General features: G+C 38.9%; 1 protein-coding gene and 1 pseudogene across 1 annotated transcript in view; both read right to left on the reverse strand.

Moving 5' to 3' along the window:
- RPS6KA6 (ribosomal protein S6 kinase A6) overlaps positions 1 to 15,546 on the reverse strand; it is a 194,883-nt gene extending 179,337 nt beyond the window's left edge. Inside the window, exon 1 of the mRNA XM_064574293.1 lies at positions 15,104 to 15,546. Coding sequence (XP_064430363.1) covers positions 15,104 to 15,181 — 78 coding nt within the window. The 5' untranslated portion in view covers positions 15,182 to 15,546. The remainder of the gene's footprint in view (positions 1 to 15,103) is intronic.
- LOC123843200 (septin-2-like) lies at positions 3,774 to 8,666 on the reverse strand (annotated as a pseudogene).
- Positions 15,547 to 21,690: the final 6,144 nt, after the last annotated feature.

The following is a 21,690-nucleotide window of genomic DNA, read 5'->3' on the forward strand; positions in this document are numbered from 1 at the left end:
ATTATCTCTATTTTTACCATTTTAGGTCCTATGTGTCTTGGTGTGGACCTCTTGTCACACTGTATTTTTTTTTTTAACCTGTATATTCAACATACTTTTACTCCAATGTCCCTTGTACTCTTTTTAATTTGAAAAAAGGCCAACAAAATGGATTATTTTTTATGCTGTTTTGAAATCTAGAATTTTATTGGCTGAAACATGAAAAACACGTCCCTGAAGGCAGGAAGAATTATTTTTTAGATGCTGTTAATCTTAAAAAGAACCTAATACGTAAGAATATTTAGCTCACTTTTTGGAACCTGCATAATTCAGCCAAAACCTTTCAATATTTTACTTTTGCCATACTAATGGCTACAAGGTTTCAAAACAAAGAAAGTCAAATACACTGCTCCTTATAAAATGTAGAATCTAAGAATGTAAAAACTGAAATGATGATGACACTTTGTTTCTCCCAAATTAAAGAGATAGTGACCCTAAAGTTATAAAATTTATTCAATTGGGATGAGTCCCCAAAACAATGGCCTAATTCAAGATCACTCTCTTCAGAGATGCTGTTATTTCTAGAAAAATAGCCATGCCATGGCCCTCTTAATAATCTTTCTGTAACACAGAACCTGGTAGTTTAAATAAAAATGCTGAAGTTAGCCTCACATTATCTAGCCAAACCTATGTTTCACAGGGACTACTAATATGTATCTGTTAAAACTGTCACATATGCTATTATTTATCCTGCTATTCTGAACAATCTCAATGCAAATAGTGAGAAAAGGCCTAATTTTAAGATTTTACTACTATCACTACAATAGCAATTTATGTATTCTGCCATATTTGAGCACACACATCAGCAAGTTGGAGGTGGAATGTACAAAATCAAGTATCACTGAACTGAGACCTATTACTAGCAACTTGAAGGGTGACTTGCTAACCGAGAAAACCAACCTCTAGAAACATCATTTCAACACCAATGCAGCAAGTTCAAAGAACTAAGAAACCCAAATTCAAAGACAATCCATTAGTAAAAGTAAGTTTCCTTTCCCATATAGCGAAAATGATTGTAGAAGAACACTAAATTAAAGTAAGAGGGACATATGCCCAAACATAATCATCCTCTCCAACTGTCACAGTCAAATGCCAGGAGTAAGAGGAGGTACTTAAAACAAGAATAAAACACAAACTAAACTGTCATACATACTGTGACTCCATTCTTGACAGCTGACTTAAATAGAAGGAAATCTATTAATATTTTTTAAGCTATCAATATTTTTTTAAGAAGCAAAGAGTGGAAAGGAACTATCAGTTAATCTGCAAGTAATAATACCACAGGAGTATAGAATTAAAACATTAATGTCCAGAAAGATGAAATTTAAGAAAAGCTTTTAATAAGCCTAAATTTATTGGTCTTTTTGACATAATATACTGTCCTTTCAGATATTTCCTTGTGACTATGCAAGAATGGATGCACAGTTAATTGGTTTTCACTTATCAAGGCAGAAGCCTAGAGCATTAACCAAATGATCCATATCTAGTAACTAACATAACACCTTACACTTAAAAAGGCATTTAAAATAATCTGCTAAATAAACGCATGCAAAATATTTAGAACCAATTAAAGCCAATCTCATTATCATCATGTTTTAAGTTCTGCAAATGATAAATTATTATGAGTTGAACTAAGCATATCAATATTATATACACATTAGAAGGTATTTGTGGAACATTTGAGTTTTTAAAACTTTGGTTCAGTGACAGAGAAACAGCTTCCCTGGTTACTATACAGGCAGGAATTTGTTTACCCTGATTGGTTGAAATCAGAGCTAAATGACATTAATAGTTTTTAATAGCTCCAAAGGACTCCCAATGCCAAGACACTGGCCATCTGGCCAATCACATATGAGCTACACCACAAGCTTTGGAAAGTCTACTTTCAAAGGACACGTACATATATATGTACAGATGAATGCATGCATATACATGACATGTACATAACATGGCATTCTTTGGTAGTAATTCTTCTCATTGTAGTAACCTCTTAGAGATATGAGGTCCATGTAATTTCATTAAAATACTACCTTGGTCAATGTGAAATAAGTTTAAAACGTCCGTTGATTTATTTATCAGGACAAAAAAGTACTTTGTTTAGAACACCTAAATTTTAGAGTCATTTTGTTAAAACAACAAAACTTTATTATTCTTCTCAAACATTGTGTACAAAGCACAACTGTTTAGCTTCTCAAAATAATCAGAAATACATTACTTTCCATCTTATATATGAGGAAACTGAAGACCTTTATTTGTTTCTATACTTTTCTCAGATATCAGTTAAGCATATTTGTGTGGATCTATTTCTGGGTTCCCTCTTTTGTTCCACTGATCTATGCATCTATACTTCCATCAATATCACACTGTCTTAATTACTTGCAGTAATATAGTAAACCTTAAAATCCCATATAGAGGGATTCCTTGCATTTAAGTCTTCGTTTTAAAAATTGTTTTAGATATTCTAGGTCCTGTATAATTTTGAGTAGATATGGCTATTAAATCAAATCTGATTTACTGATCTGATATGGTTATCAACAATTTGTCTATATCCTCTCCTTATCTTTAATATTGTCCTTATGGTGGGGAAAGACAACAATGTATAGAGGAAAGAGCACGAAATTATTAAAATGATCTAGATTCAAATTCCAAATATGCCTCCCACTAATCTGTACATCTTTTTCTCATAAAAAGACACACCTTTTTCTTACCAAGTTATGTTGAAGAGTGAATAAAACTGAAGAGATAATATATGCTCAATAAATGTCATATTTTTCTCCCTTAAGTTTAGAAACATTTAAGATGGAATGGATTCTAATGTCTTTACAGGTAAAAAAAAAAAAAAAAATCGCATTAGGTGTTAGAATTACTATATTCTCTCTTAAAAGTCTGTCTCCAACCACCATATAGGAGAGGCAGATAAATCCTATAGTAAGAGTAACTATCCAAGGACTTTGAAATTTTTGTTAGAATATTTGCTAGGGTATTTTATTGAAAATAGAGTCAATATCTCCTTATTTAGCTGGTAATAAGGGACACAAATCATTTAACTGCCATGTCAAGGCTAAGCAATATCAAAATCAGCTAGGACACTTATATTTTGTTTTTACTCTATGGGAAAGCATGTTCCTCAAAACTACACAGCAGGAGCCTACAAGACAGCTCAAATACTCCCAATACCCCCGCCATATCTTAAAACAACAACAAAATGAAACATGCAGAAAAACCTTACAATTCACAGAAAATTAATTTTAGAGCTAACTGCTAGCTTTTAACTGATATGCTTACTGTTGTTGTTGTTGGATAATGAGAACTATATGACTATTTCTCTTTTCACTTTGGCCTAGAGCTGTGGTTCTTTATCCTTGGCTGTACACCATAATCATCTGGGGAATGATGCTTAAGCCCCCACCAGATCAGTAAAGTATCAATCTCTCTGAGGCACTAGCATGGACAATGGTTTTAAAACTCAAAATCCATTCCAGCATTAGTGGTTAGTTAAGGTGGAAGAAAAATGAAAATGGAAGGTTCACCTCACAAAATATAAAGTATAACATAGCAACAAAATACAAATGTTAAAAGTACGTCATACAAAACACATCAAAAGTTTAAAAAAAATTAAATTCTCAGGCACAGGTACTGTAAAATGTAGATGGGCACCCCTCCAATGATCTCTCAGAAACACACAGCTGTAGTACTCATGCGGAATGTTTTCTGTATCTTGCAAAACTATTTTCTTACACGTGGTGCCCATGGACCCCACCATCGCCATCCCCACCCTGCATCTGCAGCTGCACCTGCAGCTGCACCTGCGCCTGCATCTTCGTGATCATTTCCTGCATGCGGCGAAGCTCTGCTTCCTTCTCCAACAGGATCTGGTCTTTATTCATGTCCTCGTTTTCCACTTTTCTGCCGCCTCTTTTGAGCCTCTCGGAATGGAAGTTTTCATAGTGAAGGTCCTGGGTCACCTCCTGGAGATCCTGCATGTGGGTGAGGAGCATCGTCTGCAGCTTCAGAAAGTCGTGCTATGGGATCTCCACCTCCACAACGCCCCATGCGTAGAGGCGGCCTCTGACCTTCTTGCCCTTGGCTTCAATCAACTGATTGGATCCAACCACAGAGAACAGGATACTGGCCTTGAGAAGTCTAGTCTGCTCTTTAAAGTCCTCATCTTCATCTGATTCTGCATCAGGTAAGTGATAGATTTTGATGCTATGTTCTTCAGTTTCATCCAGGATCAGTCAGTATGTATAATTAACACTGAATTTCTTTGATTTGACTGGCCTAATTGTTGAGCACTCTTGATTTCATTTCTAGAACATTCGGACGTAGCCAGCATGCGCCTGGGTGCTAGTGATGTGGACCCAGTGATACAGAAAGATGAGCTGGCGTCTGTCTGCAGGGCATTTACCTAGCAGGTCACCAAGATGGAGATCCTCCCTTGCTTCGCTTTGTTTTGAGCACAACACTTAAAACCAGTTTTGCTTCTATAATTCAATACTGTTAATTCATCTGCACATTTACTTTTTTACCAAGTAAAACAACAGAATTATTATCTAATATGTGTATACTAAAATAGCTCTTTTTAAAAAACAGGCAATTAGCAAATTTTAAGAAGTCTTTGGATTCTGATGCTAGGTCATTTTTTAAGCTGCTCTGCCGAGAACCTGCCACAAGCCATGTTTTGTAGTGTTCCCCACTGATACTAGTTACCCTCTGCTATGGACAGCGAGCATCCATGAGCTCCAGTTTTCACATTACAGCAGTGATTCTTACCCATGCAGAGAGAGCCAGTAAACGATTTTTACTCAACTAATATGAAAAGTTACTTTTTTAAGGAAAATTAATAAATGATATATTTAGAAACCAGACTTTTTACATTTTTATATGGCACTCTAATGTGCTTTCTGTAACTACAGGTTTATAAGACCTGCCTGAGCAGTGAGAATCAGGGTCCTTTGGGGGGTAGCCCTCTGAACCCAGACCTGTCCTGGGCCCTGAGGCTAATGGCCCCATGATGCCTGAATGCCGACCAGGTTTTCCTGATTTGGCTTTCCTTTAACTGGTTCTCTAAAATTTTTAATAGTTTTCTGAAAGGAGGCAAATAGCAGCAGTCATTTTTTTTTAATGTGCAGATTGTTACCCATTTTCAGCCACCATCACGTCCTTCGTTATGTGTACTACAAACCTCCCCGTATGTCGGGTGAGACTGAAAGACATTTCAAATCTGCACCGTGGTCTGACTGGTAGACCACCAGTCAGATCAGTCTTCTGTGCTCTGTGGTCTTGGCCCTTTCCTTCCTTCCAAGGGGTGCTGAGAGGCTCCAGGGCTTGCTTTTTTCAACATTTCTACTGACATTGGGAAAGTGGTCCCCAGAGAGTGATGGGTGAAAGGACACCTGGAGGGAGCAGGTGTTGGCTCCATGTTTTCATTTTGCTCTAACAAGAGGGGCAGAGATGCAGAAAACACTTCCCCTGAGGATGGGAAGAGTTTTTGCTTGGGCCAGACAAAATAAAGTGACGTGGTCAAAACACATTAGTCACAGAGGCAGGCTACAGAGAGTAATCAGGTGTTCTCGAGAACTTTGTCTTCCCACTGTTGCATAATGGTGACTAGTCACAAGCCTTAGTTTCAGGCACAGTTGTACAGAGTTCTTACCAAGAGAAAGTGTTAAGTGACTTTAGCACCTCCGTGCAAGGCCAGCTATCTGGGTTATTTTGGCATTAAGTACACTAGTAAAAGCTGTTTAAAAGGTGGAGCTGGGGGCACATGTACGTGTGGTGGCTGCAGGCCCCCCATATGTTTGGGTAGAACTACGAGGGCCAGCCGCCACCTGGAAAGGGTTATGCAGGGTGGGTGGACCTACATTGTCTCACTTCTACATCTCCCTCTGTTTTGCTGCCCAAATCTAAATAAATACTTTCACTTAGAGATAACTGCTTTCACTAAGAGATGATCTTTACCTATAGAAATGTATTTTGAGGGCGCCTGGGTGGCTCAGTTGGTTAAGCGACTGCCTTCGGCTCAGGTCATGATCCTGGAGTCCCTGGATCGAGTCCCGCATCGGGCTCCCTGCTCGGCAGAGAGTCTGCTTCTCCCTCTGACCCTCCCGACCCTCCCCCTCTCATGTGCTCTCTCTCTCAGTCTCTCTCTCTCAAATAAATAAATAAAATCTTTAAAAAAAAAAAAAAAAAGAAATGTATTTTGAAAACTTATTTTACACAGCAATTTTGTATCCGTTGAAACTAACCTTTTATCAATAAAGCACTACTGTTTGGCCATTTAAAAATAAAAAATAAATAAATAAATAAATAAATAAATAAATAAATAAATAAAAATATAAAAATAAATAAATAAATAAAACTCAAAATCCTAGAGGAGAACCTCTTCAACATCGGCCACAGCAAATTCTTTCATGATACATCTCCAAAGGCAAGAGAAACAAAAGAAAAAAATGAACTTTTGGGACTTCATCAAGATAAAAAGCTTTTGCCAGGCAGAGGAAACAGTAAACAAAACAAAGAGACAACCCACGGAATGGGAGATTTTTGCAAATGACATTTCAGATAAAGGGCTGGTATCCAAGATCTATAAAGCACTTCTCAAACTCAACACCCAAAAAACAAAGAATCAAGTGAAAAAATGGGCAGGAGACATGAACAGACATTTCTCCAAAGAAGACCTACAAATGGCTACCAGACACATGAAAAAATGTTCAACATCATTAGCCATTAGGGAAATACAAATCAAAACCACATTGAGATACCACCTTAGACCAGTTAGAATGGCAACAATTAACAAGACAGGAAACAACAAATGTTGGAGAGGATGTGGAGAAAGAGTAACCCTCTTACACTGCTGGTGGGAATGCATGCTGGTGCAGCCACTCTGGAAAACAGTATGGAGGTTCCTCAAAAAGTTGAAAATAGAGCTACCCTATGACCCAGCAATTGCACTACTGGGTATTTACCCCAAAGACACAGATGTAGTGAAAAGAAGGGGCACATGCACCCCAATGTTCCTAGCAGTGATGTCCACGATAGCCAAACTGTGGAAGGAGACGAGATGCCCTTTAACAGATGAATGGATAGGGGCACCTGGGTGGCTCAGTCATTGAGCGTCTGCCTTCGGCTCAGGTCATGATCCCAGGGTCCTGGGATCGAGCCCTGCATCGGGCTCCCTGCTTGGCGGGAGGCCTGCTTCTCCCTCTCCCACTCCCCCGCTTGTGTTCCTGCTCTTGCTAACTCTCTCTCTGTCAAATAAGTAAATAAAATCTTTAAAAAAAAAAAAAAAAACAGATGAATGGATAAACAAGATGTGGTTCATATATACAATGGAATATTACTCAGCCATCAGGAAGGATGAATACGCACCATCTGCATGGACATGGATGGAACTAGAGGGGATTATGCTAAGTGAAATAAGTCAAGCAGAGAAAGACAATTATCATATGGTTTCACTCATATGTGGAAAATAAGCAATAGCATGGAGGACATTAGGGGAAGGAAGGGAAAACTGAAGGAGGTGGAAATCAGAGGGGGAGATGAACCATGAGAGACTATGGACTCCGGGAAACAATCTGAGGGTTTTGGTTGGGGGGAAAGCCTGGTGATGGGTATTAAGGAGGGCACATGTTGTAAGAACACTGGGTGTTATCTGCAAATAATGAATCATTGAACGCTACATCAAAAAAAGAAAAGAAAAGGGGCGCCTGGGTGGCTCAGTCGTTAAGCGTCTGCCTTCGGCTCAGGTCATGATCTCAGGGTGCTGGAATCGAGCCCCACATTGGGCTCCCTGCTCAGCGGGAAGCCTGCTTCTCCCTCTCCCTCACCTGTATTCCCTCTCTTGCTGTGTCTCTCTCTGTCAAATAAATAAATAAAATCTTTAAAAAAAAAAAGAAAAGAAAAGAAAAGAAAAATTTCTGTTGTTCAAGAAAAAAAAAACCTCCCTGGTATATATGACAGTCAGAGTTGAGAACCCCAAGGAACTTCAAGGACAAATTTGCAATTCAACTATATTTTAAATGTATAGTAGACCCTTAGAGCCTGCTTACCTGTGTTCTATTTCACTCTCCAACCTTTCTCCATCCTTTCCATACATCTCCTACTTTGTTTTTCCTTATCCTGAATATCAAAATAGTTTTGTTATTGGATTGTATTTCCTATAAACCATCTCAAAGATTTTGTGAAATGAAGCAAGGTATAAGTAAAATTCTCGCTCTCACTCATGTACACACACACACACACACACACACAGCAGGACCTACTTCAAATGTATAGATACAGGTTGAAATCTAGGAGCAAAATCAGTTACATAGAATGCCTCCAGGACAATTCAGAAAACATTTCTTTTATCTACAAAAACCCAATTAAGCTTAGCTCTAAGTCTCTCCACCTTCCAACTCCTTTCTTACTTCTCACCTAAAAACAAACCAGAAGAAAACAAAGTACACAAAAAAAGAAAACTACCAGCAAGAATAGTAAATAATCTTTCAAAATAACATATACATGTAAACATTATATAAGAAATTCTGACAAAGTACTAAGAGACTTACCTCAATATTCCAAGTGCTTACCAGATCTTCAGAACTGCTGCTAAAGGCAATGACAGCATCCACCAATAAATACATTTTCAAGAAGGGAAAAAATCTTGTATTTGTTTCTCAACATTAGAGATCAAGGAGACTATAAAGAGGGGTGGTACTGAAACAACAATATGGTCCACAATAGCAACAGCACCAAGTCAGGCCTCATTATGGAATGGTAAGATAATGATTAGCTCTCTTGATGAAATAATCAAGGTAGGGAAATACAAAGATCCTTTCCTGAAGGAACTAACTGGAATATTTCCAGACCAGACTAGTTTAAAAGAAAATAACTTTGGAGGAAACTGGGAAGGCACCTGTGGTAGAGAGAGCAGGACCCTATTGGCCCCTCCCTCTTATTCCAAATAAACCTGGTGAAAGCCCATAAGAAATACAGATGTCCCTATTCTCTTTTCTACATTCCAGAAAGTAGCACTGACCACTATTTTCAGAACGGCCCTCTGCACCCAGGGGCTGCTGACTATTTAAGACGAATACTGATGAAGCAAGAATTACAGGTCCAAGGATCATTTTAAAAGCATGAAAAGTAAAAAAAAAAAAAAAAAAAAAAGCGTGAAAAGTTTGTTTTTTTTTTCTTTAGCTAAGTAATACATTTGCCTGTAGTAGTAAAAATTTTAAGCACACTAAGAAATCATCAGAGTGGTTTTCTCTTGTTCAAGTCAATATGAGAGAGGAGAAAGTTCATTTCGCTTTCTATCTCCCTATGCTGCAAAGATCTACTTAGCTTGGTATTAGTTCAGTGGCTAACACAAATACTTATATGGGCTGGCATGCATTAAATATCTGTTAAATTAAGTCCTATCAAAACACTCCTCGTATCTGTTTTTCCCTCTTACTTCTTCCCTCTTCTATCAGTTGCCAAATTCTAATTAGTTTATCTCTGCGAGTTCTATCCCATCAGTCCCCTCTTTTCTTCCCGTTTTGCCCTAGTTCAAAAATCTCACTACTACTTCCACTAATACAATAGCCTCTTAGCTGGTATTCCCCACCTTCAGTCTCTCCCCCACTCTAACCCCTCCTACACACGGTGATCAGTTATTTTTCAAAGCATAGATCTGGTCATATTAATCATGGCCTTGACAACCTTTAGTAGCTCCCCTTTACAAATTAACATTGAACCCTTAAACTGGCTTTAAAAGTCCCATACAATTGGGGCCTAGCCTACCTTTAATATATCCCCTACCTCACCTCACACTATGTCTTCACTCTCACATCACAGACTTATATCCTAGCAATATTAGATTCTCCCTTCCTCTAAGACTGCCTCCATGTGTTTGCTTATATTGTCCCCATCCACCAGAAATATGTTCCCTTCATCTCTGTCTGTGAAAATATTATCCAATCTCTACTGCCCTGTGCAAATTCCACATCTTTAACAAGGCATTACCAGATCTACCCCTAAACCACTACCACAACCACCTCATTGTTGATGGTCTTTTGATTCATATAATCAGTTTCCACACATGTCTATCTTGCCTACCTAAATGTAAACCCATGGGAGTGGGCTGAGACTCAGGGTGGTATATCTTTAGACATTTCACATTACAGTACTATGTACTGCACTGCCTTGTACCCTATAAACGCTTGATGAACTGAACGAATTCCTACCATTGCAAAAGTTCAGAAAGGGAAAAAAAAAAGTAAAAAGTAAATATCAATGAAACACCTCAATAGCCAGTTACAGCAAATGGTGCTCCTAACTTCATATTTTATCCCTGAATCATAGTGCTCCTAACTTCATATTTTATCCCTGACTCATCCTATCTGTGATTGCAAATATGATTACTATACTTCAATGAAATGCTCAGATATAGGAAGGAAGTCTTAAGAAAAACTGTGCATAATAGGGAAAGCTGGGGGCTATGACCACAGCTATCTAAATCCCAAGATTTTAATATAGGTGACAGTAATTCAGAGTTTAAGGGCAGGGAAAGGGGAATAATGATGACTATGGGAAAAGAGAAGGAACTACTGTGTACTAGAGATCTACTATATGCAAAGCACCTCTTATTTATTCTGTTATCTTTAGGATTTTTTTAACAAAAACAGTCATGGTTAAATTTGATGAGGTTACACCCTTTTCAGTTAATTGTATTCACTATCTATAAAACATCTCCCAGCATTTTGTAATGAAACAGACTATTTTGTCCAAGAAATTAAGCTAGACACATTCCTGTTGCTATCCTACACACCCTCTTCTGAACAATAAACCCAAAGCATCAAAAGGCTAATTATTGGGGCACCTGGGTGGCTCAGTCATTAAGTGTCTGCCTTCGGCTCAGGTCATGATCCCAGGGTCCTGGGATCGAGCCCCACATCGGGCTCCCTGCTCAGTGGGAAGCCTGCTTCTCCCTCTCCCCCTCCCCCTGCTTGTGTTCCCTCTCTCTCTGTGTATCTCTCTGTCAAATAAATAAATAAAATCTTAAAAAAAAAAAAGATGTGGTGCGTGTGTGTGTGTGTATATGAATATTTCTCAGCTATAAAATATTATAAAATATAAAATTTTATAAAAATATTTCTCAGCTAAAAAATATTTCTCAGCTATAAAAAGAATTTGGAAGGACATGGATGGAGCTAGAGAGTATTATGCTAAGTGAAGTAAGTCAGTCAGAGAAAGACAAATACCATATGACTTCACTCATATGTGGAATTTAAGAAACAAAACAAACAAATATGGGGGTAAAAAAGAGAGGAAAACCAAGAAACAGAATCTTAACTATAGAGAACAAACTGATGGTTACCCAAGGGGAAGTGAGTGGAGCAATGGGTTAAATAGGTGATGGGTATTAAGGAAGGCACTTGTTATGAGCACAGGGTATTGTATGTAAATGTTGAACTACTAAATTCTAAACCTGAAACTAATATTACACTGTATGTTAAGTAATTGGAATTTAAATAAGAACTTGGGAGAAAAATTAATAAATAAAAGTACCAATTACAGTATAATATGATATGATATAATATGCAATTTGAAAACTATAATCAATTCCTCCTTCAGGAAGCAAGCACTCTCTCACCAAAAAACAACCAACCAACCAACTAAATGCATACTATAATGTACATAGCACTAACTCATGAAAAGTTCACTTTACTACATCCGGCTGTTCTTTATAACCCTTACCCAGGAATGCCCATTACCCAATCACACCTCAAGTAACATTCCCTCATCTTGACAAAATCCGGTCAAGAGCTAAAATTGTGTCTTCCTGTGGGGTGATGCTCTTTGAAGTCCCTATTCCTAGTATACCTAATTGAGACAGTCCCTGCAAGAGCTTTCACAACCAAAGCTTCTTGCTTATCCTATTTCCCTTCTCCCAAGAACCTTCTTCCCAATAGCCAAAAGAACCCATATTTCCCCTCTTAAGGCCAATTTTCCACCTCTCACTGGGACGAAGCTAGTTCTTATTTCGAACCTCCAACACATTTTCCCACAGGACAATTTTACAAATAGTGGTTAGGCTCTTCATCATTATAACTCCCTATTGCGTGCCCTGGTCTAAAAATGTAACTGTTAGTAACTGTTTCCGGTGAAAAAGCATGTTCAGCGTCTCAAACAACCAATCCTCACACTTCTGAATAATTCAGAGGTTAACAACTGCCCATGAAACAAGACAAGTAAAAGATACTGAAAAAGACTCCACAGTATATAATAGAGCACATAATCTTTAATTTTACCAGGATTCAACACACACAAAAACTGACAGAAATCACTTTCTTTGACACTGAAGTTAACACATTCTCACTCACATTTTCTTTAAGGATTCCAACACATTTTCAAAAAATATATTCTACAATGAAAGTACCTAAGGTCCTAAAAACTATCATGATTGGGGCTGCAAAGCTCATGCTGAAGGGTTAACATTTCTAAAGCCAACATGAACAAACATGTAATTAAAAGTCAGTCGGAGAAAAACAAATATCATATGATTTCACTCATATGTGTAATTTAAGAAACAAAACAGATGAATATAGGGGAAGGGAAGGAAAAATAAGATGAAATCAGACAGGGAGATAAACCATAAGAGACTCTTAACTATAGGAAACAAACTGAGGGTTGCTGGAGGGGAGGTGGGTGGGGGGATAGGTAACTGGGTGATGGGCATTAAAATGGAACGCACTTGATGTAATGCCCAGTGGGTGTTATATGCAACTGATGAATCACTAAAATTCTACCTCTGAAATTAATAATATATACTATATGTTAATTAAGTTGAATTGAAATTAAAAAATTAAAAAAAAAAGAAACTCTGGGAGGGGGCGCCTGGGTGGCTCAGGCGATTGAGTGTCCACCTTTTGGTTTTGGCTCAAGTCATGATCTCAGGGTCATGAGATTGAGTTCCATGTCGGGCTCTGCGCTCAGCGGGAAATCTACTTGAGATTCTCTCCCTTTGCCCCATCCTAGCTTGTGCTCAAGCTCACTCTCTCTCTCAAATAAATAAATAAATCTTAAAAAAAAAATTAAAAAATAAAGTCTGCGAGGTAAAATTGTTTCCTTCTTATCAAAAGAATACTGTTATAAACAAACAACAAAACCCTATTTTACATGCTAAACAGGTCTGTTCAGATGTAGCAGTTTTCACCTAGAATATTTTTAACTAAGTCACTTGAAGCATTAAACCTAATCAATCATAACTATTTTAGACAAAGGAGGCAGAAATACTATCTTTGCCACATTACCTTCACCTTTTGTTTTACAAGATTTAGCAATTTTCACGTGAGTATTTTTCCAAATTGATGAGTTAGAGAGACCCATTGTTAAATCTCTAAAACATACTGCAAACAATAAAAACACCATATGTGGTAATTATGATTCAAAACATTTCTCCATTCTAATTTAACAAAAATAATAAAATAGTAGGCATGCAAAAGGCTCTCCATCTCCCACCCCATCCTTATAGACAAACATTTAATTGTTTTTATATACCAGATACCTGAGACTGTAAGTCAACTGATTACATACATGAATAAAAAATTCCTCTCCCTTTGAATGGTCTTGCTAGAAAATTCTTGCAAGTATGAAACATCCTTATATTCCAAGAAGAAATGTACCTTTCTTCACTTATCCTGTTCTTAAGAGATGTAGAATATTAAAATGTATTTTGGAACTGCTTAGTTTACTAGTAAAATATTTACTATAGGGGAGAGGGTTCAACTTTAGACTCCTTCTGAATTTATTTCTATTATATTTCTTGTTAAATGTTATCCTGGCACGGAATTTTAACCACAATTTAGTTGGAAATGTGAAAAAGAAAAAAGAATGATTTAAACAGAGAACAGTCCAAAGTGTATTTTTAAGGATGGAGCAAGTACTTGAAGACAATTTAGCATCCTAAGATGTGGAGGATTGTGATTGCCAGTCCTACCTCAAAATATCCTACTGTGAGTCAGTTTGGCATTCAAGACTTTTTATGAGGTCTACTGTGGCCTCTACTGGAGTATTAAGCTGCTAATCATTAAGTTATTAGAAAAGGATCTGACTTTCTATCCCAAAAGGCTCATTTTTAGAGTTTAAATGCTGCCCGCTTCTAACAACAGCAATAGTAACAACACTAAAAACAGAATACCTGTGCACATCTAAGTTTTCACTGCACAGCTGACCTAAGTCCAACCAGAACAGTTTCAGAGGAGCGGGAAGAGAGGAGAACCAAAATATTCTGGTTGAACCTCAAACTCTTCCAAAGATTCATCTTACAAGGGCTAGGGTTTACTTTGTGTTTTCTTTTACTGACCAACGGGGCGGGGACAGCAATTGGGGAAAGAAGGATAGGAGGAAGAGGGTGGTAGAAATGAGGGGACCACAGAACATCGCCTTAACGTCAACAAAGAAACCTGGGCACAAATTAATCTCCACTTGGGTTGTTACAAAACCCACAGCATGCCATGCAGAAACTAGAAAGCTAAGTAAGGAGCACACATCCCTATGAGCAAATGTCCCCAGAGTTATTCTGTCACCTAGGTGTGTGTTTTGGTTTGGTTTGTGTGTATGTGTGTGTGTGTTTTGTTTGTTTTGTTGTTGTTTTGCGCTGGGTTCCTAAAACACCCGGGTTCAACAGCCTGCTGGAATCAGCAGCTGTCCGTGAAAGTGGTCCCAGAGAGCAAACCTGGCGCAACAGAGAAAGAGGAATGTGCTGAGCCAGGCGCGGCACCTGGCGCGTTCCCCAGTCCCACTCCAGGTCGCAAAGTGAAGAAACTTAGTCACAACTCCAGCGTGGCCCGGGAGGCAGAAGCTCCTTCTGAGATCGAGCCCGGGCCGCGGCTGCTCGGACTCCTCAACGCCCTAGCCCGCCGTCTCCCGAGCGAAAGCACAGTTGGGGTACTGCGTGCTTCGCCGTCCCGCAGCCTCAAGGGAGCTTGCCTGAGCACCCCGCTCCCTAGCCCCACGACCTTCTCTCTCGGGCCTCCAGCCAGGGTCCTGAGGGAAGGGGGGGGGGGTGGCTCCAGCCCTTGGCCACCACACTAACCTCGCCGCTGCTCGCGCCGCCTCCGAAAACCTCCATTTCTTGGTTCCAGAGCTCGTCCTGAGGAGAAAACGGTAGCATCGCCCCTTCAGGAGCACTTGAGCAGGAGCTGCCAACCACTGGCGCAGCCGCGCATCCCGTCGTTTGAGCTTGCCGGCCGCCGCCACCACCACCAGAACCCCCTAGTTATGAAGCCCCTCCTTCAGCGACCGCTGCCCTAGCTGCAGGGTGCCCTCAGAGGCTGTGAGCGGAGGATCGCCGCCGCGGGCAGCCGCTCCCCATAGACAGGAAAACTGTGCTGCCTCACGGAGAGCTCTACTCGGCTTGTGCTCACCACTGCCGCCACCGCGACTGTAGTTCGGCGTTGATTCTGTCCCCCACCCAGTTTCCTAGGGCCCCCTCCCAGTACCCAGCTCCGTCAATATGGCGGCAGCGGCGGCGTTACCTGTGCAGCGCCGGGAACAACCCCCCCCCCGCCCCCCGCCCCGGGCGGCAGCACAGTAGCGTCACCGGAACGTCAGTGGAGATTCCCCAGCCTAGGGTGAAGAGGGGGTGGGAACAAAGAGCGGGGGTGAATACCGAAGACCGCGTGGTTGGGGGTGGGTAAGAGAGGAGGAGGACGCGCTGGGCGAGGAGGCGGGAGAAGAGTAGTAAAGCCACTGGAGCGCCGCAGTAAACCTACCCACTACATGGAGCATGCGCGTCGCTGTTCACACATGCTCAGCAGGCCCTCCCAAGTCTACGAAGCCGGCTTGCAGGCGGGAGGATTCCCAAAATGAATGTGGGAAGCACTGGAGGAGCATTGGAGGAGTCAGTGTCAGGGGAGGACTCCAGGAATATCTGCTTGCAGGGCTCACAGAAGGCGGTGTCCTATACACCGAATCACACCCATTTTTTTATAGTGACGAATAGTGGAGCGGGGATTTTATACATTGGGCTTCTAGAAACTGGAGGCAGGAAGAAAATGCATTTAAAATAAACTAGTATACCTGCACTCCCTAACTCTTCCACCCCCTGTCCCTCTCAGCATTTCCATAGTATTGATGACATGCAGTGTTTCTAGTGTTCACACACACATGCACACAAATATGTCACTTATTGAACTCTACTTGTGGCATTGAAGGCAGAATGTACGAAGCTAATTTCACCCCTACCTTGCTCTGAAGGTATTAGACCTGTAGTGAAATAATCATTTTTCTATCTTCTTCCAATGGAACGTTTACTGCTTTGCTACTCTGAGCCACACACTGTACTAGGAGCTAGCGATATAACTAAGATAAATAAAGTGCAGTCTCATACACGGGGGATGATCAAGATCTTTACTGAAACACTTCAGAACCCATGGTAAAAAAGTGATTCCACCTTTGACACTTCAAGGAGACTTAAAATAGCAAAGGTAACAGCGACAAGGCGGCTCAGTACCTTGGAGAGGTTTCTAATGGTCAATGTAAAACGCAAGCACCCTTTCCCCACTGCTACACCTAGGGCTGCTGTGTTGTGCTCGAGGAAAACACTGAACTATGCCCTCCATTTATTTCACCATCTGGCGTCCAGCACTATGTAAGTAAAAAGCAGACCACAGAGGTTGGCACTGAATAGCAAACAAGGATCACTAAAGGCGCCCTCCCACCCACACTGCTTAAAATCCCAGGGAAAAGAGTAAGCTTTACAAATATGATTCTGTAAAAGTGAAAACTTTCAAAGTAGTGGGTGCATGGAGCTATAAACAGTGAAAATGTGCATGTGCACACACTTGCATAAATTCCTGTTTGGCTGAACTGGCAGTGTTCTTAAATAAGGCCCACCATTTTGAGCACTGGATCTCATCCTTTCTTGCCACTCAAAGGCTTTGTTCTGCAATTCTCCATCACCAACCCCTTAGCATCATATATTTTTGTCCCTCTACTGGACCTTTCCCATCAGCAAAAATGTATTGTTGTTACTGACCTTAACTTGCTGAACTACTCACTAACATTTGATGCAGTTTATGACTCCTTTATTTTTTTTTTTTAATGACTCCCTCCTTATTTAAACATTTTCTTCACTTGGCCTCCAGAACAAAACTGTTCATTTTCCTCCTACATCACTGGCCATTTCTTCTCAGTGCCCTTTGCTGGACAATCCCTCATTTTCCCAGTATCTAGAAGTAGAAACTTCAGGGTTCCATTCTCCATCTATCTTTCCCAACAGCCTAGGTATTTCCATAACCCACCCATTTCCATGGCTTAAAATATCATCTCTATGCTGAGAACTTTCAAATTTTATCTCTAACCACAAACTCTTGAAGTCAAGACTTGTACATGCAACTGTCTATTTTACTTAGATCTAATAGGTATCTCAAACTTAATCTATTCAAAACTGAATTCTTGATTCAACCTCAACCAATGTGCTCCTTGCCTGGACTTCTCCAGGCAGTTAATGACCTCCACCATCCACCTAGTTTGCTGCTCAAATGTCACTTCAGAGTGCTTCTATGACTGTCCTTTCTACAGCGCAATCCCCATAACTCTCTAACCACCCCCTGCCTTTTCTTCATAACAGCAATCAACATAGGGTCTATATTTGTTTATTTTTTCCTATGAGCACCAAATATACTGCCTGGAACATAATGGAGCTCAGTAAATATTTACTGAACAAATTAGTGTGTCCTTTGCTATTATTGTTTTGTGCATTTGATAAATACATCACATCAACGATATCAAGAAGCTTCCTCACTATGAATGTATTTCCTTTTTTTTCTTTTTCCAAATTTTTATTTAGATTCCAGTTAGTTAACATAAAGTGTAATATTAGTTTCAGGTGTAGAATTTAGTGATTCAACACTTCATACAACACCCAGTGCTCATCACAGCCAGTGCCCTGCTTAATACCCATCTCCTATTTAAGCCATCCCCTCTTTCAGGAACCCTCCATTTGTTCTCTATAGTTAAGAGTCTCTTCTTGGTTTGCCTCTTTTCCCCCCCATGTTCATTTGTTTTTTAAATTCCACATATGAGTGAAATCGTATGGTATTTGTTTTTCTCTGACTGACTTTTTTCACTTAGCATAATACTCTCTAGCTTCATCCACGTTGTGGCAAATGGCAAGATTTCATTCTTTTTATGACTAAGTAATATTCCACTATGAATGTATTGGGTTTCTGTGTTAAATTTAGCCTTCATATATGTTCATTCATTCAACATTCCTCTTAGCTTATAAACATACATACATCTCTCTCATTTAAAAAAATCAAAACCCTTTCCTCAACTCAAGGATTTTAATAAATTCCTGTTTCTCAGTTCTTTCAGTTAACATGTCCCATTATGTCTACCTCAAATATTTTTTTTATTTTTTTAAAGATTTATATTTATTTATTTGAGAGAGACAGAATGAGAGAGAGAGAGCACATGAGAGGGGGGAGGGTCAGAGGGAGAAGCAGACTCCCTGCCGAGCAGGGAGCCTGATGCGGGACTCAATCCAGGGACTCCAGGGTCATGACCTGAGCTGAAGGCAGTCACTTAACCAACTGAGCCACTCAGGTGCCCTCAAATATTTTTTTTAAATATCTGCTCCATCCTCCATTGTCATTGCCTCAGTTCACCTCATAGAATATGTCCTTGAACTAGTGATACTAATGATTCCTCTTATCTTGTCTTTCTGACTCTAAATTTATACTCTTTCTCCAATCCATCCTCTTCACTGGCAGCCCAGGAATCAAAATTCCTCAATGATACTCCATCATCTCTAGTAAAATATCCACACTTGTTATCTCTGAATGCAAATGTTCTCACCAACTGGCCTCTGACTATCTTTCCAGCTTCATCTACCATCGCAAATTCCAGTCAGATCTATGCACATCTTATTGTATCTTCCCTATCTTAGTTTTCCTAAACAACTTACTTTTAATAGCAGTCAATACTAACAACTACTATTTACTGAGAGCCCACTATGCTCCAAGCATATGCTCTTCATGAATTCATTTAGCCCTTATAACAATTTGTAAAAATTTGTATTATTTGTATTTTACAGATGAGGAAACTGAGCCTGGAAAAGATTCAGTGATTTTACCAAGACCTCACAGACATTAAATGGAAATTCTAGAATTAAAACTACATCTGTCTGATGCCAAAACTTCTACCCCACTCTGTTGCTCTGTGAAACACCTCTGATATTACCTTCCCCTCTCCATACCCTCCTTACATTCATCCCTGGGGAAAATTAGTCACCCATTCCTCTTTACTTCCATAAAATCTTTTCCATATCCTTATTTCAACACTTCTTTAATTTTCTTTACTAACAAACTTTGAGAATTTGATGTTAGTGAATTAACCTATTAAGCTCTGTACTCACAGGATATGTCTGGTGCTCAATACATTGGACGGACAAACAATATTTTTCTGCTCTAGCCAGACACTGTGTTAAAGCTGTGGGCTAATATAAAAATGTATGACAGTACTTAACTCTGCAGAGTTCAATGCTTATTTGCTCTATTTTGATTTCTTATGCCAAAGACATAGTGTCTGATTTTAAGTTACTAGTAACCAGGACCTATTATATACAATTTTGACTAGCTCAGAGGTCCTTAGCTTCTTGGTGAAAAACATGATGACTTTATTTAGCACAAAGGCAGGTATTAAGGAAGACTCAAGCTTCAGTCTTCTGCAAAGTATACATAGCAGAGATTCTTGCTTTCTCTTTAGTCTTCAGGAAATGTTTAGCCTGAAATTTTCTGTATGCCTATGTATCTCTAGATTTCCAATTATTGGAGCATAACATTAGAAGTTTACACAATATTTAGTAATATTTCGGTGACTCTGGAACTGGGATGTACTATATCTAGTCTCTAAATAATATATTGTTCATCACAAAAAGGTAATGAGATAGGCTCCAGCATTAGATCATGTGTTCTGAGTATTTTCAGGGCTAAGGAAAAGGTATACTTAAACATTCAAAGTGACTTATTTACCCTGTGATAAATGACACACATTGGATTACCAGGGTCAAAGGTGAAAATAAGTGGTCATGTAATTTAACTGAATAAAGTTAACTGACCCATATAGAGATAAATCTTTCTTGGCCCCAATAAAGAGGTGTAAAATATAAACTAAGGGCCTTTGATCAACAGATCACAGACCACCCAAGATTCTACACTATGGTTCTGATTTCTAAACTGTAGTATTTACAATTAATGCATATTTGGTCTATAATTATAGAAAGAGCCACTTAGTCACTCAGTATTCTATGCTTATTTCCCCAAAGTTTGTAACCCAAATAGCTGGAAAATGGTGAGCCAACATAGAACATAAAAGCATTATTAGGAAAATATTCAAACATTTCATTTTGAAGATATTCAGACATAAATTATAAAAGTAGATTCATGTACACAAACAGAGAAGTTTTAAGTGTTTAATAAATACTTATAATCTTTAGATAATTCCTTGGGAGTGCCAGAGAACTTTCATTCTCTAAAAATAATGAATAACTTTAGGCCTTCTACAAATCAATTTCAAAAGGGGAGCAATTCACTTACTTATCAAATGTAAGCTCATTACTGCTTTTTGTTGAAATTAATGAAATTAAACAATAAATAAATGATAAATATTATCAAAGTTTAATAGTTGTTCTTCTTTGGACAGTAACTAAAGTTTATCGTACATAGAAAGTGAAAGCCCTTAATAATACTAGAGATTAGGAAGAGTAGTAACCATCATTTGTAGTCTAACTCTTAAGATATTTACGAAAGATACTTACATTTCATGAGTTAACTTCAACTCATTAAATTGTAATAATGGTATGTGCTACAAAGGCATTCCACTGTATCACATATAAGGAAAATATCAAGCAGTAAAATTTATTTTCTTTTTATTTCTACATCTCTTCAAAGCATGTCAACATATTAGGTTATAATGCTATTTTCTGAGGAAAAAACAGTTGATCTTACTAGTAGGTTTACCAAAATGATGGAATGACAGGAAACGAATTCCAAGGATGATGTAAATAAATATAATAACCAGTAATAGTTGACAAAATGGATACATTTTTATAAGCCAAAGGAATATACCACATGTAAAGGCAATCTGGCTGCCCATGTCCTTCACAGCATTGTTCACAAAGGTTGAGTTAGCCGATTTGACAAGTAACTTGGTGTCTCTTCCTTAATTCACAATTTTCCATTGGGTCCCTAACAAATCCTGGAACCTTGTTGAGGAGAGTTCCTTATGAGATAAGGTGACCATTCACTGATTAAGAATATGGGAGTAGTTTTGCTACCCTATACAAACATCAAACATACTCATAAATCTGTAAAGCAATTAAAATATATAAATGTGTGCAACTACCAATTTAATTAGTTTCAGAACGTCTTTGCATATAATTCACAAAGCTGTTTTCACCTACAATAACATGTAATTAGAGTTCTCATGACTGAAATAATGATAAAAGGTTTCCCTGGTCCCATCCATACCTGCTTACTAGGTTTTCCAAATATTTAAGGTTTCTAAATAAAATTTACATTAAACTGAACTAGATAATTTTAGGCTTACTGTCATGGTCTTATTAACAGCATACTCTTAAGTCACTGCTAAGTATGCCTCAGAATTTTCTGCAGGGCT

This window comes from Mirounga angustirostris, unplaced genomic scaffold, assembly GCF_029215605.1.
Source record: "Mirounga angustirostris isolate CCGP_5_RB_7025 unplaced genomic scaffold, mMirAng1.0.hap1 SCAF_11, whole genome shotgun sequence".
Lineage (NCBI taxonomy): Eukaryota > Metazoa > Chordata > Mammalia > Carnivora > Phocidae > Mirounga > Mirounga angustirostris.